We start from the raw sequence: 20,476 nt of genomic DNA on the forward strand, positions 1-20,476 counted from the left end.
TTGGCTAATTTGTGTGTATGATTTTAAGAAGTGTTTGTGTAGACTCTTTTGCCTAGGTTTTGTTCAGGTTACTTGTTTTCTTGTTATTGAGTTACTGGAGTTCTTTATATTTTTGTTTATTCGCATCTTATCAGATACACAAATACACATGGGTTGTTTCTTCATTCTATTGCTTGCTTTTTGTGTGTGTACAAACTTTCTAGTTCTTTTCACTCACATTTGTTTTTGCTCTTGTTAATTGTAGTTTTGAAATCATACCCAAGGATTTTTTTTTTTGCTCAGACCAAGCTAAACTGCTGTCCTTCGTATACCAGTTACACATGTCTTGCAGACACGCTGAATTTCAGTAAGACTTGTCGTTACCATCTGCGCATGTGCCGGATGTCTGAGGTCTTCCGAGGAATGTCCTGCTGTAGGCCCACACCAGCTCTAGGAGATGAGCACAATTTTCCCTGTGTGTCTTTCTAAAAATTTTATAGTTCCAGCTTTTATGTTTAAATCTTCAGTCCATTTTGTTGTGATGCTTGTGAAAGGGACAAGTGCATGCTTATTTTCATTCATTCTTCTCTGTGTGGGGATCAGTCTCTACACCACTTGTTTAGGACACGATCCCTTGCCCATTGTTTATTCCTTCTAGTGTGCTGGAAAATCAGCTGATGAACGCTGTGAGTGTTTTTGTTCTCCTTGTACTGTTTGATGGCTCCCTGTGTCTGTTTCCATGCCTGTGCCACATTGTCTGGATTGCTGTAATACTGTAAGAGGCACCGGAACTTCCAGCGTGTTCCATTTGTTCCTTTGCTTTGACTATTTGAGACCATCTGTGATAATGTAAGGCTTTTAGGACTTAAAAAAACTTTGTGAAAAAATAATATTAGAATTTTGATTGACAATGCCTTTAAGATTGATTTTGGTAGTATAGATGTGTTCATAACATTAATTCTTCCAACATATAAACACGAGGTATCTTTGATAGCTGTGTCTTCTCTGACTTCCTTCATCAATATTTTGTAGATTTCAGTGTCCTGATCTTTCACCAGATTGGTTAAAGTCATTCCTAAATTTTTAGGTTTTTTTTTTTTTTTTTTTTTAATACTGCAAATGGAATTGGTTTCTTAATTTCTTTTTTTTTTTTTTAAGATTTATTTTTATTACAAAGTCAGATATACAGAGAGGAGGAGAGACAGAGAGGAAGATCTTCCGTCCGATGATTCACTCCCCAAGTGAGCCGCAACGGGCCAATGTGCGCCGATCCAATGCCGGGAACCAGGAACCTCTTCCAGGTCTCTCATGTGGGTGCAGGGTCCCAAAGCACTGGGCTGTCCTCAACTGCTTTCCCAGGCCACAAGCAGGGAGCTGGATGGGAAGTGGAGCTGCCGGGATTAGAACCGGTACCCATATGGGATCCCGGGGCGTTCAAGGCGAGGACTTTAGCCGCTAGGCCACGCCGCCGGGCCCCTTAATTTCTTTTTAATATGAGTTTTTAAACTATTTTCATGTAAGGTTAAACTCTAAAATAACTAGCCTTTTAGTTACTTTAAAATATATGCTTTTTATGACTTGATAAACCATATTTGAAGGATGTCTCTAAGAGTACTCTAAAATAGCTTAAACACCAAAAATACTCTATTCTGTAACTGAAAAATGGTAGTAAAGAAGTTATTCATCCCTCCTTTAATAACTTTACTGTCAAATTTCCCACATTTCAACTCTTGTGCTAAAAAAGGCTGCTAAGAATTTGGGGGTAACTATCTCTTGCTTGTATCCTAAATTCATTTATTCCTATTTTTCTTTTTGTTTATAAACAATTCTTTCTGTTATCAGCCTTTGCATTGTCTTCCATTTTTATTCCCTAATTAGGAAGAAAAATTAGCTTTTCATTATCCTCAGTTAAAAAAGAGCATAGTCAGGTTGTGCATGAAGTTGCTGAGTTAATTAGAACAAAAAATATATTGTCACTTCTTCTTGTTTCCCATTATTTGACATTAAGATTGAATTGCTGGAGTTAGTCCATTACTATCTTTTAGAATTAATGATTGTTGTTTGAATTAAGAAAATAGATATGTTATCTGGAAACGTTAACCCAATAAAATGTGTATTGTTTTGGGAGAGCATGAGTGACTGAGAGATTGTCTTTGCTGTTTCACTGCACAAATGCCCACAGTGCCAGAAGACTGGAGGCCAAAGCTAAGAGTTGGGACCTGGATTCAGGTTTTGCACGTGTATGACAGGAGCCCAAGGACTTGAGCCCTTATTCCCAACTGCCAGCGTCTGCAGGATGCTGATGTCAACACTCAGCAGCCAGAACCAGGCTTCAGATCCACAGACTCAGACATGCTTTGCAGGCATCTTAACAAGCCTGCTCCAAAACATTTTTTGGCTGAAGAAATTTTTTATATTTCCTCATTCAAAAAGCAGAGAAAGAGAGAGAGAGAGAGAGAACAAACCTCCGTGTGGTGGCTTATCACCCACAGTCCTGCAACAACCACATATTGATTAGACAAACGCTGGAAGCTGGGAGTGCCATCCTAGTCTGAGTGGGTGGCAAGGATTCCACCACCTGAACCGATGCCCGATGCCTTCCGGGATCAGCCTTCGCAGTAAGCTGGAATTGAGCTGGAGGCAGGTGTAAATCTACGTTCTCTGGCATGGGACCCAGGCATGTTAATTATCTTACCTGTTAGGTTAGACTCCCATCTTAACATGTTTTTATAGATTTCAAAGGCATTAGGCAATGTAAAGATATTTTTTTCCCTCTACCTCTGCAAAATAACATTAATGTAAGCTTCACTTTTTTTTGTATAGCAACCGATATGATACATTTTCAATTTAGATATGTGGAATAATCTAACTCCTCCTTGAAATATACCTTGCTTATTAGCTCTGGGGTCTACTATCACTAATTCATAAAGTAAAGAGAAGAATTCAGGTGCCAAAGGACCAGTCATGGAGGCAGAATGACTCTAAACCTCTACACATTCCTCTCCATTTATTGTGTAACATAAATGAATCAACGAAGTGATTTAGAAAGTACTTAAAATACTCTCATTTAGAAGTTTTTACTTTTGTTAGCTGAACCAGCCATGTTTATTATGCTTTTTTCTTTTCTTTTATATTATTTTATGACATAGTTTAATAGGCTCATATTTAATAGGCTCTGGCATTCCCCCAGCCCCTCCCCAAGCTCTCCATATTGAATTCCTCCATATTGTTACAGTAGTACAGATCATATCCAGTCGTGGTTTCTTCATTGCCCGTGTGGACCATGCGGAGAGCCCAGTATCTTATTGTCTAGATAAATCCAGTAGTTTCATTGGTAGACCATCCTTGGTCTAAAAGTAGAGCTGGCAGAATATCATCCCCTCCGATGAGATGTCACTCACAACTTCAACAACAGGAAGAAACATCAAAATTAACAACATCATGAAGGTAATTAACATGGTATTGAGTGACCAATATGTTAGAAAATGCAAGTTTTTAACCACATCCTGTAACTACTTTCTTGGCAGCTCAATTTTAGTATTTGTACACCGGCTGCTCTGTACCTTTCTTTTCCTCCCAAGCTAACATGTTTTTGAATTTAACCTAAATCAGAGTGGCACAGGAGCAGTGGAAGGACCAACATTAACATCCATCATATTATATATAATAGCTGAGTACAAACTTAACATCAAAGTTTCTATGCAGTTACATCTTGTTTAGCATTAACAGTCATAAATTGAGAAAGTTTTTTGGGGAGAAAAGTAAGCCACAATTTAAACTTTGCACTATGTAGTGGTTAAGCATGGTTTTATAGAACTTTGGATTTTAACAATTGAAGATTAGAAAAGTTTTAGGCAGGTGAGCAGGGAAATCCCCAACAATCCAGTGAGGGAGGAAGAATTTAATTCTACATCCTACCTAGTAAAGTCCAGGAGAAGCAAATAGGGAGCCTGACCGGTAAGTACTGGCTGAGCGATTATAGGCTAGTTGTCCTTTTTCCTGGCTGTTCCAAACTTTCTATGTCTGTATCTATGTCTCTCTCTGTCTATCTGAAAAGCCAAATGGGAAGCCTGTGCAGTAAGTGATTATCAACTAGCTGACCTTTGTTAGTCTCTATCTATCCGACCTAATTTGGGGGCTCACAAGCAACCCCGATGGTCGGTGTAAGAGAAGCCTGGGAGCCAAGGCTGGAACTAGATAAGGACCAGAGAAAGCTCTTCTGAGTCCAGAAGGAAATTTACAATCTTTTTTTTCTATTTTGTCTCATCTAGGTAGCTTTAGGCATCTTATCGTTTAGCTTATTCCTGGGTATTTGTCACTTCTCACTATTTGGTCACTTCCATATCATTGATACTTTAACCTCTGAAGTGAACAGATCTGATAGATACTGTCAGTTTGCATGCTTTCTGATTGTTTCTGATCAACTTGGAATATGATGTGACCTATCAGTAGATCCCAGAGGATGGTCCCTAGGGCCACCTGACTTTAACCAGCGTGACGATGGCAGCTGTGCAATGATAGGGTATTAAATGAATAGGACACACAGACAGAAATGATAGAGGATCATGCAACACCATTACCCAGAATTGATCAGATACCTAAGTGTAAGCATAGATTATTTGGGAAATCCAATTGAAAATAAGTGTGCAATAGAAGATAACTTGGTACATGTTTATCTGAAAAAGAAAAGAAGTCAATTTGCCTATGGCACAAGATACTTTGTTAAGTTACCTGATTTGAGCATCTGGGGAAAAGTTGGATAGTTATGAACATTCTGCTTTGTGGGTATCTGAGCAACCCGTTGAAGTATAAATGGTCCTCCATTCACAATACTAGTTCTCAGTTGGGGTTTATCTTGGCTATGAAGAGTACTAGACATTTTAAATTACTTTTGGTTATCACATGCCCTACATTAGGCAATACAAACAAAGATCTATTATACTTTCTTATTCACCAGTGTTTGACAGTTTATCCTTAAAGTATTTAGTAAAAAAGTATTCAGTGTACACATTCATTAATGGTTTTCAACAACTCGTATTTGGGCAAATACGCATTTAGCTTTACACATTTTCCTTTCGTGTATATGTGCTGCTTAGCCATTCGTAGTTTTTATTGTATGATGCCTCATCATCTTTTAGAAAAATTGCCCTGTGCTACGCTTAGGATGAACATACCGTTAGAAGTTTGACTCTTAAAATTTCTTAGTAATGAGGTGTTTGGTATCACTCAGTGTTAAGCAGTTATCTGATTGCAGACTTTACAAATAGGCCTGAAGATAACTAAATGTCAGACTGTATCTCCATAATGTCTATCCAACAAATGAAGATACAGGGTGGCACAGAGACAGAATAGTAGGATCTATGCAGCAGTATCTGCCAAAGGGAATAGGCATGAACCAGATCATGAGGGCTAGCACAGCACTATGCATGCAGATTTTGGTATAAATAGCTCTTGATTTACATTTGAAATAAAGATAATTCTTCACTACTGGCTTGACTAAAATTTAGAGTATTCCACTCATCATTTTTGCACTATTGCAAATACTCCGAGTTTTCTTAATAATTGCCCATAAATATAATAAAATCACCTAGAACTCTAAACAGCAACTAATTATGTGTTCCTTTCAGTATTCCTGAGAGCAAAATAAATTGTGGTTATCTTCAGGAGAGCATGTATTTCCATTCAATACTTTGGATAAATGTTTTTCTACTGGAAATATATGCTGATAGGAAAAGCACACTAACCCACCTCTGCTAACCATGTCTGTGAACTAATGATCTGAAATACAATCAAGGCTTTATTGATAATATTGTGTACCAATAATAGGCAAACTACAAAAATATATAGTTCTTATGGGCTTGTGAGATCCATGTATGCACATATACATGTATATACTGTGTTACGTTCAAATCAGGGAAACCACATTCAACTCAAGCATTTCTGATTTCATTATGGTAAAAACATGAACAATCTCTTCTAGCTTTTTAAAATGTACAGTTCATTATTGTTATCTCTAGCCACTCTACTTTGCAATAGAACACCAAAACTACTTTGTTATTTAACAATAATTTATAGCATTAATCAGCCTTTCCCCAACCGTACCACTCTCTTACTGTCTGTAGCTGTCAGTAGTCACTATTAGACTCTCAATTTCCACATCAACATTTTTTTCTTTTTTAGATTTACAGAGAGAAGGAGATATAGAAAGATCTGAGAGAAAGATCTCCTGGTTCACTTCCTAAGAGGCCACAGTGGCCAGGGCAGAGCTGATCCAAAACCAGAAGCCAGGAGTCTGGAGCCTATTCCAGGTCTCCCACATGGGTGCAGGGTTCCAAGGCTTTGGACCATCCTCTACTGCTTTCCCAGGTCACAAGCAGGGAGCCGGATAGGAAGTGCAGCAGCTGGGATCCCAACGTCTGCAAGGCAAGAGTTTAGCCACTAGGCTATTGTGTTAGGCCTTCTAAGTCAATGTTTTTTAGATTCCATATGTGACCCAGTATATTTTCCCAGTATATTTACCCAGTATATGTCATGTAACACAAATGTTACATGTCACAAATGAAAGGATTTTATTCGCTCTTTTTGGTGGCTGAATTGAATTCCATCATGCATTATATGTTATATTTTTGCCATTCATAGTTAATAAACACTTAGATTATTTTCACTTATTTGCTTTTGTGAGTAGCATTAAACAAACACAGGAATACACAGATATCTTTGTGTCTTTTGGATGGACTGATTCATGTCTTTGGACATGTGGTTGATGTTTAGTTAAGTTGATCTAAAATATGTACTATTTTTGATTCTGTTTTCCACAGACTTATTCTTTCCATGCATTTTTATTTATTTGAAAGGCAGAGTTACAGAGAGAGAGGTAGAGTTGGAGAAAGAAATCTTAAATCCACTGGCTCAGTCCCCGAATGACCAGCATTGGACCAGGTTGAAGCCAAGAGAGCAGTTTCCTCCAGATCCCACTATGAGTGCAGGGACCCAAGAACATGGACTATCTTCCTCTGTTTTCCCAGCCACATTAGCAGGGAGCTGGGTTGGAAATGGGGCACCTGGGACTTGAGACCAGTGCATATATGGTATTCCAGTATCAAGGGCTGTGACTTAACCCATTTCGCCACCATTTCAGCTCCTCCACAGACTTTTTGAATTCCTTTAGACGTACAGTGGGAGGATTGTTAGGTCATATGGTAGCTCCATATTTAACTGAGGATCCTCCATACTGCTTACCACGATGGCTGTATCAGTTTAATTTTTATCAACAGTATGCAATGGCTTCCCCACATCTCACAATGAGATTGATCTGTATTTCCCTGATGCTTAGAGGTACACTGTGCATTTTTTCATATGACTGTTCTCCATTAGTGTGTTGGCCTTTGAAAAAAAATGTGTTTATATCTATTGTTCATTACTCAATTGAGATATTTGCTGTTACAGGATTTTTGTTTGTTTTTACTATTCAGCTGTATTGCTTAAAAATGCTGTTTGTTATCTCTTACGATATGTTCAGTTTGGAAAAAGAATTTCCCATTCCACATATTTTTTCTTCACTCTGTAGGTGGCTCACTCTATATGGTTTTGTCTGGTAAAAATAATTTAAACAACGTTGTGTTCAAGTGCTGAGTCATGAAACATGTCTTCTTTGACCCCATCCCCATGTCATAGATAATTATCATAGAATTGTTTATTGTGTGGGATACAAGGGTGATCCTGAATTTGGATTAACAAACTAACAAGGTGTGACTGGCTTCCTCCAATACAAATTTGCTTTGTTTTGAGGAAGGTATAAAACAAATAATTTGAATAACACTTCCCAGTAATGGCTTTCAAATGCTCCCTGCACGCGAGCAGTTTATCCACAGTGTCCTGGAAATTCTTGATTATATGCTAGGGTCTCTATGGCTTTTATCCATTTCTGGCTGTCATAAGTTTCCTGTACATTGTGCGGCCAATATCCTTACTGGTCACTGATGATTACCCATAATTTTGATGCAAAAACCTTAATATGATTGCTAGTTTTTGTGGGCTTCCCAACATGCCAAAACTTTTGAAACTTTTAAAAATAGTCACATTTGTTGACGATAGCATAATGCAACCATGCTATGGATGACCAATATCACCTGATGGCCATATAAATTTGCTACTAGCCTTTTAAATAATGCTTTCATTCAACATCCCAACAGATATTCTTGTACATATTCACATTTAATGTTTATGAATCTTCCAAACTATTCCTCAAAATTATAGTTTCATCATCAGCGTGAGCGCGTTTCATCATGCAGGTTCAAGCTGTATTTATTCTTCTTCTCTCTAGTTCTTGTGCACAATTATCTTGATTTTGCATTGGGACCGGGATGCTTGAGATTGGCTCACAATCATGGGGCTGAGAGACTGATCAAGAACAGCAGCGGTGTCTTCCGTGTGGGATTTTTTCCAGTTGATCTGAAACTTCGTAGTGTATCATTGATTTAATTTTTCCCTCTCCTTAAAACTTTGTCCTAATTTAAAAGCTTACTCTGTAGAAAGAAATTATTTCTGATTACCTTTATTCAACAAATATTCGAAATTTTCAACTCATCTAAACTGTTAATAGAACCTGTCATTATTTGTAAGTATCATTAACTTAGATAATACCAACTCTTAAAAAAATTAAAATATGTTTACTATAGTGCTAAAGTATCTCTGGAGATTTTAAATATAATTGCATTTCAGGTGCTCACCCTGATGCATAACAGGTAATGGATCAACACTTGAAGGTATAGAGTTTGACAAAAATGTACAAGTTTGCTGTGTAAGCCTGTGGAATTTTTTGCAATAAAAGATAACTCATAAAATCACTCATAAAATCATAAAATAAAATTCCTGTAAGATTGGGACAGTTTATATGATGATAAAATGAACATGTGGCTGAAATAGATTCATTATGATTGGTCAAAAAAATATGTAACATCTCCCTCTGCTTCTTCTGCCTTTATTTTGTCATGTTAATAGTGATAACATGTTTCTTTAAACACGTTTCACATTGTTACCAGCATATTTGTATTATATGCTTAAAGCATTTTATTTTTTAAATGCAGCTCTATTCATAAAATTCATAAGAAGTAGAATGCATTTTTGTTGTTTTATTGCCAACAAAATAGTCTCAGGTACAGAACAGAATTTACTATTCCTTTCAGATATATTAAACTTCCAGTGTAAACTAGCATGATAAAAAGATATATAAATTTTTTTCATGGTTATTTTCGTTTGTTTTGCCATTTAAATAAAAATCAATGTAGACAAAATGACTTCCTTTGATCTAGATGTTTCTCTTTTCATGAAACTCTAGAAATAGCCATTACAGTTTCATTAGAAATAATAGGCATTAGAAAAACTTTTTTTTTTTACTATAAAATAACCATGATCTTAGCTGAAATGGATTTATTAGTATGCAGCTTTACGGACACGTCTGTTGAAACTGGTTTCTCGTCTCCTTGTCTTCCCACTGTCGTTGCGTGTTCTCAATAGAACGCTTTTCCTTAGGGTCCGTAGTGTGTTGCAAACATGAATACTTGCTTCACTTCCATTTTCCCCCTGTATCATGAGCCTAAAGCGTTGGACCTGCTTGCTTGTATTTTTTAAAATTTTACTTATTCCCTATTATATAATAGAGACAATTGTTGTATCTAACTCTCTGTTCAAAAATATACCCGTGAAGAATTGACAGTTTTCTGTAAGACGATATTGAGCTGCTCCAGACTACTTATTAGGTCTTTGCACTTCTTCAGGGAGTAATTTTGACTCAAAAGGTTCCTTGTACTTCGTTAATTTTGTTGATAGGGAATTATTTTATATGCTTTGAAGATAATTACTGATAACATAGCATTTGTTCCTATTGATCAGTCCCAGTTTCTGTAATCAGTTGTTTTTTTGTGGTATTTTACATACGACATAGTCCCTCTTAGCTTTTGATGGATTTGATGTTCTGGATTATGTGCAGTGTACTCTCTGTTCTTTTGCATGTAAAGTTTGTTGCACAGTTTGTGTTTGGATTCCAGTCCTTGTAGGTGAAGGTTTGATGAAGTAAGATGTTCCTCCGAGATGTCTATGTAGAAGAAACCCTTGTGGCTGTTATCTTCGACACAGCTTAGGCTTTTTGTCCCCAAGGACATAAGCTTTTCAGATTTTATTTTTCCTCCAACGAACGTGCAGGAAGGGCAATAATGCTTTCTGAGTGCTTGCTAGGTTCAGGGTTATAATGAACACCATCTGTGAGAATTTAAACATTAATTGCTTAATAACTTAATTTTATTGGTAATATTATCTTCACTTAGCGATGAGGAAATTGAATAAAAAAGAAATAAGTCTTCTCTTTAGTTTTACTTCTGATATAATATAGAACACAGGAAGTAGTTTTACATTATTATGAATCCTAAAAAATACAATAGGTCTTTGATTTCTCCGAATCTTACTTAGCTGTGCTTTGCTATTTTGCTTCCTATTAAAGACCACAAAATTTCTAGATAATTTTTTAAAATTTTACTTTCTTAAATGTAAAGTTAAATTTGCAAGTAGTTGTAATGGTTTTATAAATGCTATAAAATGAGGAAGTAGCCAAAAAAAAAATGCTCCTTCGGAAACTGCCAATGAGTCTGCAAACAAGTCATTTGCTTCTCTCTGTGCTGCATAGGGGTAAGAGACAAAGCTTGGCTCTATTAAGGGATAAAAACTCTCTTAATATCCCATTAAATTTTAGACAGCGTTGCATGTACCCCAGAATAATAAGTAAATTTGATCTTAAGCCTTTAGGGAAGGATATTAAAAAGCAGAGGTGAATGTAAAATGGAATTCAAAACATGAGGAATGAGCAAAGAAGATTCTAATTGAAAGAACCAAGTAGAACTGAAAATGGATCAGTCAGCTGGGCATTTGACTAGAGGTTGTTCAGATGATGCTCAGAAGCGACTGTCCTGCAGCAGAGCCTGCCGTTGGTACCTGCATTCCTGTCTTGACTTCATCTTCCTCCTTGTTCAGACCCTGGAGGCAGCAGTGAGTGTAAAAGTGGTCAGGGTCCTACCAGCCACCTCCATCCCCCAGAGTAAGTTTCTAGTTCCTGGCTTCAGCCACTCAAGCCCCAGCTTTTGTTGGCGTTCTGGGAGTGAATCAGCAGATGAGAGAGCTCTCTCTGTATGTCTTTCAAATGGAGAAAAAATAAATAATACAAATGGATCAATAAGACTGTAAGCTTAACTATTTTAAACAGGAGAGTAGCGCTGACTGAAAAGAGATTTCATAAGTTGCAAGGGAGATTTGGTGGAAATATCCATATGTACGGAAAATAGAGGTTTAAAACAAGCTAAGCCATCTGAGTGGCAGTATTAGACTTTCTAGAATATATTTAAATGGGAATGGGAGATAGGAAATGAGAGAATGGGAGATAGGAAATGATTGAATTAAAATGTGGGTTCTCCAAAACTAAAGACGCAGATGCTCAGGTTTAGGAATCACAATTAATTTCAAATAATGTATATGGAAGTGAAATTTGGAGTTGTCAAAGGCAGAGACCTTAGAATCAGCTGAAGAGATTTTACAGGTCAATGCATAGCAGTTGGACTGATGGCAGCCTTCTAAAACTGTCGGTGAAGCTGTAGCTACCTAGGTCTGGGTACCTACAAGGTCTAAACTGCTCCCAGTTCACCATTCCACACCACGGTGTTGTTCAAAAAAGAGGTTGAAATGTGGGAATCTTAAGGGATATATATATATATATATATATATATGTAGTCAAAAAGCAGATCAGGTTTACAGAGAGAATGAGAAAGATCTTCTATACTCTGGGTCACTCCCAAAATGACTACGATGGCTGGAACTGAGCCCAACCAAAGCCAGGGGCCAGGAACTTCCTCTGGGTCTGCCAAAGGAATGCAGTGTCCCAAGGACTTAAGCCATCCTCTGATGCTTTCCTAGGGCCTAAGCAATGAGCTGAATGGAAAGTGGAGCAGCCAGGACACAAAATTGTGCCCCAAATGGGATCCCGGCACTTGCAAGGTGAAGATTTAGCCATTAAGTGTGTTTGCCTGCAGAACAGCCTTCCTAAATATGCTTACACCTGCCTAAGGATGATAAGTATGGTGCTGAAGAATGTGACCAAGTCCCCTGAAAATGTTTGGGAACACTTTTCACAAACTTTGATAAAGCATCTCACCTTTGTGGGTAGGTTAAATTGGGGGAAAATTTTGAGTAGAAATTGTGGATTTTTAATTTTTCAGTAGTAATTTATTAGCAACTTCTATAGCAAATCACATTTCACCATCCTTTTTTTTTTTTAAGATTTATTTGTTTTTGGTGGAAAGGCAGATTTACAGAAAGAAGGAGAGGCAGAGAGAACTTCCATCTGTTGGTTCACTCCCTAAATGGTGACACAGCTCAGGCTGAGCTGATCTGCAGGCAGGATCCAGGAGCTTCTGTTCTCCCCAATCTCCCTCATGGGTGCAGAGTCCCAAGGCTTTAAGCCATCCCCCACTGCTTTCCCAGGCCACAAGCAGGGAACTGGATCAGAAGTGGAGCAGCCTGGACAAGAACCGACAGCCACGTAGGATCCCAGCGCTGGCAAGCGGTAGATTAACCCACAGAGCTATCACTTAGGGCCCTATCACTGAACATCTTTTAGATGCTATATTCAACTCAACTATTTTATATTTCAAATGTTATAAGGTATACATAAAGGAAAATCCCCGTTACCTCTACACCAACACCATTATTTTCTGTTTCAAACAGCGTTAATGTCTTACCTTGTTAGTCAGTTCTTGACTTGGATGTTAGTTAATTGAGCTTCCAACATCTTTGTAATAATTTTAAGATATTTAAAGTAGCATCCCTGTTATACTCTCTGAAGATGTTAGCTAATTCCCTATTTGTATAATGCTTTTCAATCTTTATTTATGAGCAGGAGCTAAGGTACTGGTCATATCTGGAAATTAGAAATCAGAGTGGTAGCACTTGCAGCAAAAAACAGCATTTCATTGAGAAAGCTGGAAGGAGCTACTGTCAACAACATGAAAATCTATGACAATAGCAGGGGAAACAAACAAACATGAGATAGGAAGAGGCAAAGACTAGAACTGGAGAGATGGGGGATGCTTGATTTCCTTAGCATTTTTCAATTTGATCCAACTTTTGTACCATGTTCACAAGCTGTACATTCTTTACATGTTAACCCTTTATGCTTAAGATCAACTAATGACTTATATTTGAAAGTAAATGTTAAAATAACAGTAAAAACGACATGTAATAATACTGGTCCCAGTCAAGTGTCTAGGAATGTAGTGATTATGTGTGGTTGCCTGTGATTGAGTCTGTTTTAAAGGAGAAAGAGAAAGTCTCAAGGAATAATGACAGTCTGCTACCACTACCTTATTCTCCTCCTTTACCGAATCAAAGGATTGAAAAAGGCAGAGAAGGAAACAGACATGGCTGTGTAGGTGATTGGACCCATTATCTGATGCTCTGTGTAGGATGACTTTAGTACCAGAGCCATGTGAAATGAGAAAAGGAAGTTAGTATGACTATGTATGTTTAAGTGTCTGCTTTCTAATACTGATTGATGCTTCCTCTGTTGAAATGGTTTTTATTCTTTTTATTTGAAGCCCTTTTAAGAGCCTGTGCTGATGGAGGCGCCAACCGGCTGTATGATATCACCGAAGGAGAGAGAGACAGGTATGCCTTCTTTCGGCCAGTGTTCACTCTACCGCTAATTTGGCTCTTCTCTTGTTTTATTTCATCTTAGTAAATGGACAGTTAATTTTTCTATAGATTCATTTATGGAAAATTAGTTCAACAAGATAAGATATAACCACATTATATCCTTCTTCGAATGGTGTCTTTTAGTAGAACTAGGCACATCTACTGTTATTTTTTAAACTCTCATTCTTCTGCTTTTGCATGGTGAGCAATTTTTAGATAAGGGAATATATTTTATGGAAACTGATTTTAAATGTAGCTCATTGGCAATGTGTTTGTAGTCAAACCCCTTGGCAAGCACAACAGTTTGTAGTGTAGCTATAAGGGGACTAGCTATAAAATGCAGACCTATCCGTACCATATGTGTATTAAATAGATTGAAATGTTTATAGCTTCAGAAATAACCACCTTGCTGCAAGAAATATAATAAAGATGCTATGATGTAACTTACCCTGGGTGTGATTCAGTATACATAGTTTGAAATGATATGTTTTTCTTTATGGCACAAAAATGTCAGGTTTTAATATTGGAACTGTGCTTAGAATGTAGCTGTTTATGGGAGGAGGCATGTTTACTTTGTGGCTGGACATGTCAATGTTGGGAACTGGATGCATTATTAAATAATAGGAAAGTAGTGACAATATAAGTGACTATACAAGAATTTAAATTCATAACCTTTTCCTGTTCCTTGGTTTGTAACTTTGCAGATTTTTTTCCACTGTATTTTGTAGGACCTGACACGAACAATATGTTTTAAAGACTCAAGTGTGTGTTATAAATGTGGTCTGCAACCATTACATTCAGAAAAGAGCACAGATTATTATTTGTGTGTTGTTTACTCTGTTTCGTTAGCTCTCTTGTTGGCAGTCTGATGCTCAATATCACTTTTCCAATGACAGATACTGCTTAAGAAACCAATGATAGCTAAAACTATGAAATGATATTAAAGCGTGCTTCTCAACTTTGTGTTAATTGGTTCCAACTCAAATGTTTATGAAAATATATGGGTTTCTATGCAGGTTATTTGGATTGGCTTGCATTAGATACTAATAGAGTGGATAACCAGACTTTTATTCACATTTGAAAGCAAAGCAGATGACCATATTGATTAAGCCATTAGAGCTATTAATTTGAAAAGAATTTTACCTAATGTTTCTCAAGACATTTGTGAATAATTTTACAGAAATCCTCCCAGAAATGTTCCAAGATTTATGTAATTCAAATAACCAGCATTTGTTCATTTATGAAACTGCTCAACAGAACAATGTGCTTTTCATTGATTTTTCAGTGGTAATAAAGTGTTTCCAGTGGTGCACACTCTGATGCCTTGGAAGGACTGGTTTGTGTTAGAGTAAGCCTCTATTAGGAAGATGAGTGAAACCAAAGGCCTCTCGTGGGGATTAAATCCTTAGAATCAGTCTCATGAAATCTGAACCCCACTGAGTTAAACTAATTGGATTCAGTTGACTAGCCATAATTCCTATGAGTTCCAGTATAACCAAAAGGATTCACAATATAAAAAAAAATTCTCAGATCTTAAAAAACCAATATGCATAGTTTATGAACCACTGCTGTCCTTGCTCTTACCAGTTCATGGATCTGACACCCATCTCTGAAATAGCAAGGCCTTATAATTATGCAATAGCATGAATTTTTAGAAAAACAAGTACAGTTGGGGACCAAATACTTAGTCCTTTGAGGGGAAGGGACAAGAATGGTGTAGACAGGAACAGAAAAATGGCTTGACAGAGTGGTAGGATTAAAGGAGCAGTCAGTTGCGGGGCCATCTTCTTCCTCTCTCAGGTCAAGCCTAGGGCACTGATCGCCTTGTCACTGCTCTAAATACCACTGGATATTCAGCTCTGCATCGATGCCTTCTGGGACTAGGGCCCTTGGGAACACGGGGAAGGCTGGGAGACAGCCAGTTCCCTTGCTGCCTCCCCTCCTTAACCAACCCAAAGGGAAATGGGGGGTTGGCATGTGGGAGGTTGACGTGGGGGAGGTGAATCGGGAAAGACACACGCGGAGATGCCAGATGATATGATACCAGAGGATGCAGCCACTCAGACAACCATCAGACCTGTGAACCGCAAGCAGAGAAGCTGTAGGTTAAGAGGGCAACTGGAAAACAAGGTGTGTTCCGAAGACCAAGGGAATACAACCGTGGAACATTCATCTAAACAGGAAATTCTAGCGACCGGCTCTGCGTTGTAATAAAAAATTGGTCATACCCTTAGATCCAAGCCTATATTGAATATATGAAAACATTCTACCTTTTTGAAATTCTTGTTTTGCTAAGAATACTTAACATGAGATGTGCCAACTCAGTACGTTTTGAGGTATATGATGTATCATTGTTGACTGTAAGTATAGTGTTTTCCAGATCTTTAGAGCTTACATCTTAACTCCAATTTTGTGTCCTGTGATGAGTAATTCCCTATTTCCTGTTTCCCTCAGTTTCTGGCAGCGACCGTTCCACAGTCTGTCAGTTTAACTGCTCTAACACGTGAAATGGTGCTTTATACTTTGATGGCTGGCTTACCTCTCTTAGCACAGCGTTCTCAAGGTCACAGCATCCTTCACAGATGCTCATCTGTCTTTGTCTGAGCCCTGAAAGAAACCTCCCTTTGTTTGTCAGGGTCTTGCTTGTTTTTGGTGTTTTTGTTTTGTTTTGTTTTTAAGAAAAAAAGATAGTCCAAAATATTCTTTCATGTTGTAAAAACTGTACATGAAAATTGAATATATACAATGAGCAGAGAGAACACAAGAAAAGAAAACCTGTAGTTTCTTCCCAAAAGCAAAGAACCGCATTGAGTCCCTGGCTTGATGCAACATAAAATATAACTTTCTCTTCTGTAGTTACTTGTTTGAGCACCAGGAGGTCTTATAAACATGAACTCCATTCTGTGTTAGACGGGTGTCTGGAAATATTAGGTACCCAATATGCATTTTTAGTAACTGAATATTTGATCACAGTTATTCTACTCATCTCATAAGAATCTGAATGACTTTGATTGATGGCCCTTAGACTTGCAATAAATAATTTACCTTCTGTGAGAGCTGGTAGGTTCTCTCGTGGGTGTCTGTTCACTTTGTCCATGAAGCAGCTTGCGTGAATCCCATACCGAAAAACATCAAATGGGCGCTGCCAAAGACAGTTGTACCTTTTGCCCTGAGCTTGAGATTAAAAGGTAAGAAGTCTTAGGAATGTTTGGTTTTCATCTTTTTCTGATTTTAGAAATGTGGGGCAGTAAATAGGCCGCCAAGCATGTGGGTCAGTGCCTCCTGATCTACAGTTCCAACTGCATAAAGAGATGTCTCGTTTTTACATCCCCTTAGTCATTCCTGATTAAAAGCAAACAAGAATCATGAAATTGAGGCCATCACTGTGCTACAGGTACACAGTACACTTATCCATTCAGGTGCAGAACCAAGTTCAGCTGCTCCCCTTCCAATTCAACACCCTACTAATGGCCTGGCAAAAAAAGCAATGGAAGATGGCCTGGAGTTGTTTGGGTTCCTGTGCCCATTTCTAAGAGCACCTGGCTTCAAACCACCTTGCCTTGACTGCGACAACTGCTTGCAGAATGACCCACTGTATGGAAGATCTGTCTCTCATGTTTGTAACTTCGTCTCTTAAACAAATAAATAAATCTTCACCATATATTTCATATATAGTGTGTGTGAAATCAGACATCACAAACGTGTCTGACAACGTGGGAGAAAGTTTACCTTAATCCTTTTTTCCTCCCATAAACAATGCCTTTAAGAAATGTGACTGTTTGGGGACTGGCATAGCGGCGTGGCAGGCTGACCCTTCACTGCAGTGCCAGCTTCCCAGATGCGTGCCAATTCATGTCCCAGCTACTCCCCTCATGATCCAGCTCTCTGCTTGGGTCCTGGGGAATCAGTGGAGGATGGCCCCAGTCCCTGGGACCCTGCACACACGAGGAAGACCAGACAGAAGCTCCAGGCTCCCAGCAGCCAATCTGCTCGGCCCTGGCCATTGTGGCCATTTGGGGAGTGAACCAGTGAATGATAGCCCGTTCTCTATCTCTCCTTCTCTACCTATAAAATCTGCATTCAAATAAAAATAAATCAGTGTTTGAAAATATGAATATTTGTAAAATTCTCCATCAGTTGAGAAAAAAAATGAAACAAGAGCTTTGGAATCAAAGCTTAAGAATAATATATAATCTCAAGAATAAGCTGATGGCAGAAATGAAGATGTAGCATTGCCTTATGATTCGTTCATTTATTTCATGCTTTCTATAGATCGACACTTTCACATCATGTAAATTTATATGCAAATGCTTACAATATAGTTCCTGCCCTCAAGAAATGCCTTTCTCAGACATCACTGACAGATGCTTGGATGAAAATGAGAGTATTAGCAAATATTCTGAAGGTCCTGATGAAATGCAAAAGCCTAACCCTAATCCTAACCCTTATGGCTGTGTAGTGTGTGGTGTGTGTTTATGTACGTCTGTGTAGTGACTGGGGGATAATAAGAGAAATTCTCTTTTTGTCTCCTGAATAAAATAACCCCGGTATGTGGAGGATCAGGATACTTCAGGCCTGTCCAGTCATCTCCTTTATCTCCTAGTCTAATGGAACTGCCTGCTGTCTTTAATATGTCATTCCATTTCTCCAGTCTGCCTTTGCCTGGGACAGCTCATGATTAATCTCACACTCATGGGTTCAACTCACAACCCACACGAGCTGACTGGTCCTTTGAGTGATGATCAGTGCATGCAGAGTCTATGCTGTACTGAATCTCAGTACAGCATAGTATTCCTCCCCAGGCTCCCATGTCACTGGAGGAAGTAAAAGCACGTGGGCCGTCTTTTGCTTCTTCCAGGTCAAGGGCAGAGAACCAGATCACAGAGGAGTACCCAGGATTCAAACTGACACCAGAGTGGATGAGGCCAATGTAGGTGATGGCTTTACCTGCTCTACAACAGCGCTGGTGCTGCTGGTCTGTCTTACAGAAACCCTATCCATGCATCAGCATTCCACTAAGATGCTGTTGGCTGCATGAAGGCTCATCTCTCCTGCCTGCCTAATGTGATCTGACATCTCTTGCACCGTAATAATACTTTTAAATCACACTGTTATACTCACATTTTATCTTGATTTAGACCTGCAAGGACTTAACATCATTTGCAAGATTGTAAATTTCTGGTGATTTATTACCCTGTAACTTTGCATAATAGTTGGCAATTATTTACTTTCTCATTTTGTCTTGTAATTTACCTATGTGTAGATATATCTTATATCCTTCACTAGGTATATGAGCTCCTAGAAAATAATCATAATTAATTATCCTTACACACCTCATAATATCTCATACACAGACACGTATCCGACAGTGAATGCTTCTTCATTGATACCCTACTTGAAGTGTCACCAAAACTAGGTTTTCATTCAGCCAGGGATAACAATAAGCAGCAATTGGAGGTCCCTTGATGAAGATGCTTTAGATAATTACATTTCTTATTTGTATGTCTAAAGCAGTAATGTGGGATATCTCTAAATATGACGCATTTTTGTCCTAAGACATGAAAGTGTGCTCCACTTGTTTTCAGAATTTTATATTACACTGCATTCTAAATGCTGTCCAAATGAGTCTTTGATCCTGCGCTAAGATCCTTGTTTTGGAATTCATTGAGCATCGGTGCCAGTGGTGACAGAGTTTTAGAAAAGAAATTGTGACTTTGTGGAGCTTAGAGGTCATCAGATCTATCGGTATGACAGCCTAAGAAATAATCATGTATGTTGGTATTGTAGTGTGTAGGACATGTGGAATAGAAGGAGCGTTGTTTTTAGGGGAATTTTCTCAGAGTAATTGGTGAATATAAAAAATGTAATGTGAAGATCTGCATAAGGTTATATTTTTTCAAAATGTATAAATATGGACCCAGTGTGGAAGCCTAGTGGCTAAATCCTCACCTTGCAACTGCCAGGATCCCATATGGGTGCTGGCTCATGTCCAGGATGATCCATTGCCCATCCAGCTCCCTGCTTGTGGCCTGGGAAAGCAGTAGAGGACGGCCCAGAGCCTTGGGACCCTGCACTTGCGTGGGAGACTTGAGGAAACAAACTCCTGGCTCCTGGCTTCAGATTGGCTCAGCTCTAACCATTGTGGCCACTAGGGGAGTGAACCAGCAGATGGAAGATCTTTCCTTCTGTTGCTCCTTCTCTCTGTAAATTTGTCTTTCCAATAAAAAGAAATAACTCTTAAAGAAACAAGTTGAAAATTCAAATAAAAACAGAATTTATGAACATGTAGATATATATAAAGCAGCCCAGAGCCGGGGCTGAGCCAGGCCAAGTCTCAGAGCCCAGAAATATTTCTCAGCCTCTCGTGTAGATTTCAGGAACTCAAGTCCTTGAACGGCAACCTGCTGCCTCGCAGTTCATTACCAAGGAAAGGAATTTGCTCCTGCCAAAAGAAATTCAAAATGTGATTTAAATAACTGAATGATGTGGGAGACTGGCTCTTAAATATTATCATCTAAAGCCTTTATCAATTACAATTAATCCGGTTTTCTAACAGCAAGTGTCAGATACATTATTGAAAGAATCAGTGACGTGTCTACATATGGCTACATCAAGTAACTGAATGAATAATTTTGTTTTCTACTTTCTTCTAAGCGACAGCAACTTTCACATTGGGAATTGTGTGATGGGACAGTACACGGTAGTGTTCAACACCTAATTCTGATACTTCACTGACTATAAAACTTTTGGCACGTAATTAAATTCC

The 20,476-nt window shown here is 38.3% G+C and overlaps 1 protein-coding gene across 3 annotated transcripts in view; it reads left to right on the forward strand.

Annotated features, from left to right (window-relative positions):
• Nucleotides 1-20,476, forward strand: part of TPK1 (thiamin pyrophosphokinase 1) — a 352,935-nt gene that overhangs the window by 131,750 nt on the left and 200,709 nt on the right. For all 3 annotated transcript variants that reach the window (XM_058655023.1, XM_058655024.1, XM_058655025.1), the window contains one exon: nucleotides 13,614-13,683. In XM_058655023.1, coding sequence (XP_058511006.1) covers nucleotides 13,614-13,683 — 70 coding nt within the window. The remainder of the gene's footprint in view (nucleotides 1-13,613; nucleotides 13,684-20,476) is intronic.

Source organism: Ochotona princeps, chromosome 25 (assembly GCF_030435755.1).
Source record: "Ochotona princeps isolate mOchPri1 chromosome 25, mOchPri1.hap1, whole genome shotgun sequence".
Lineage (NCBI taxonomy): Eukaryota > Metazoa > Chordata > Mammalia > Lagomorpha > Ochotonidae > Ochotona > Ochotona princeps.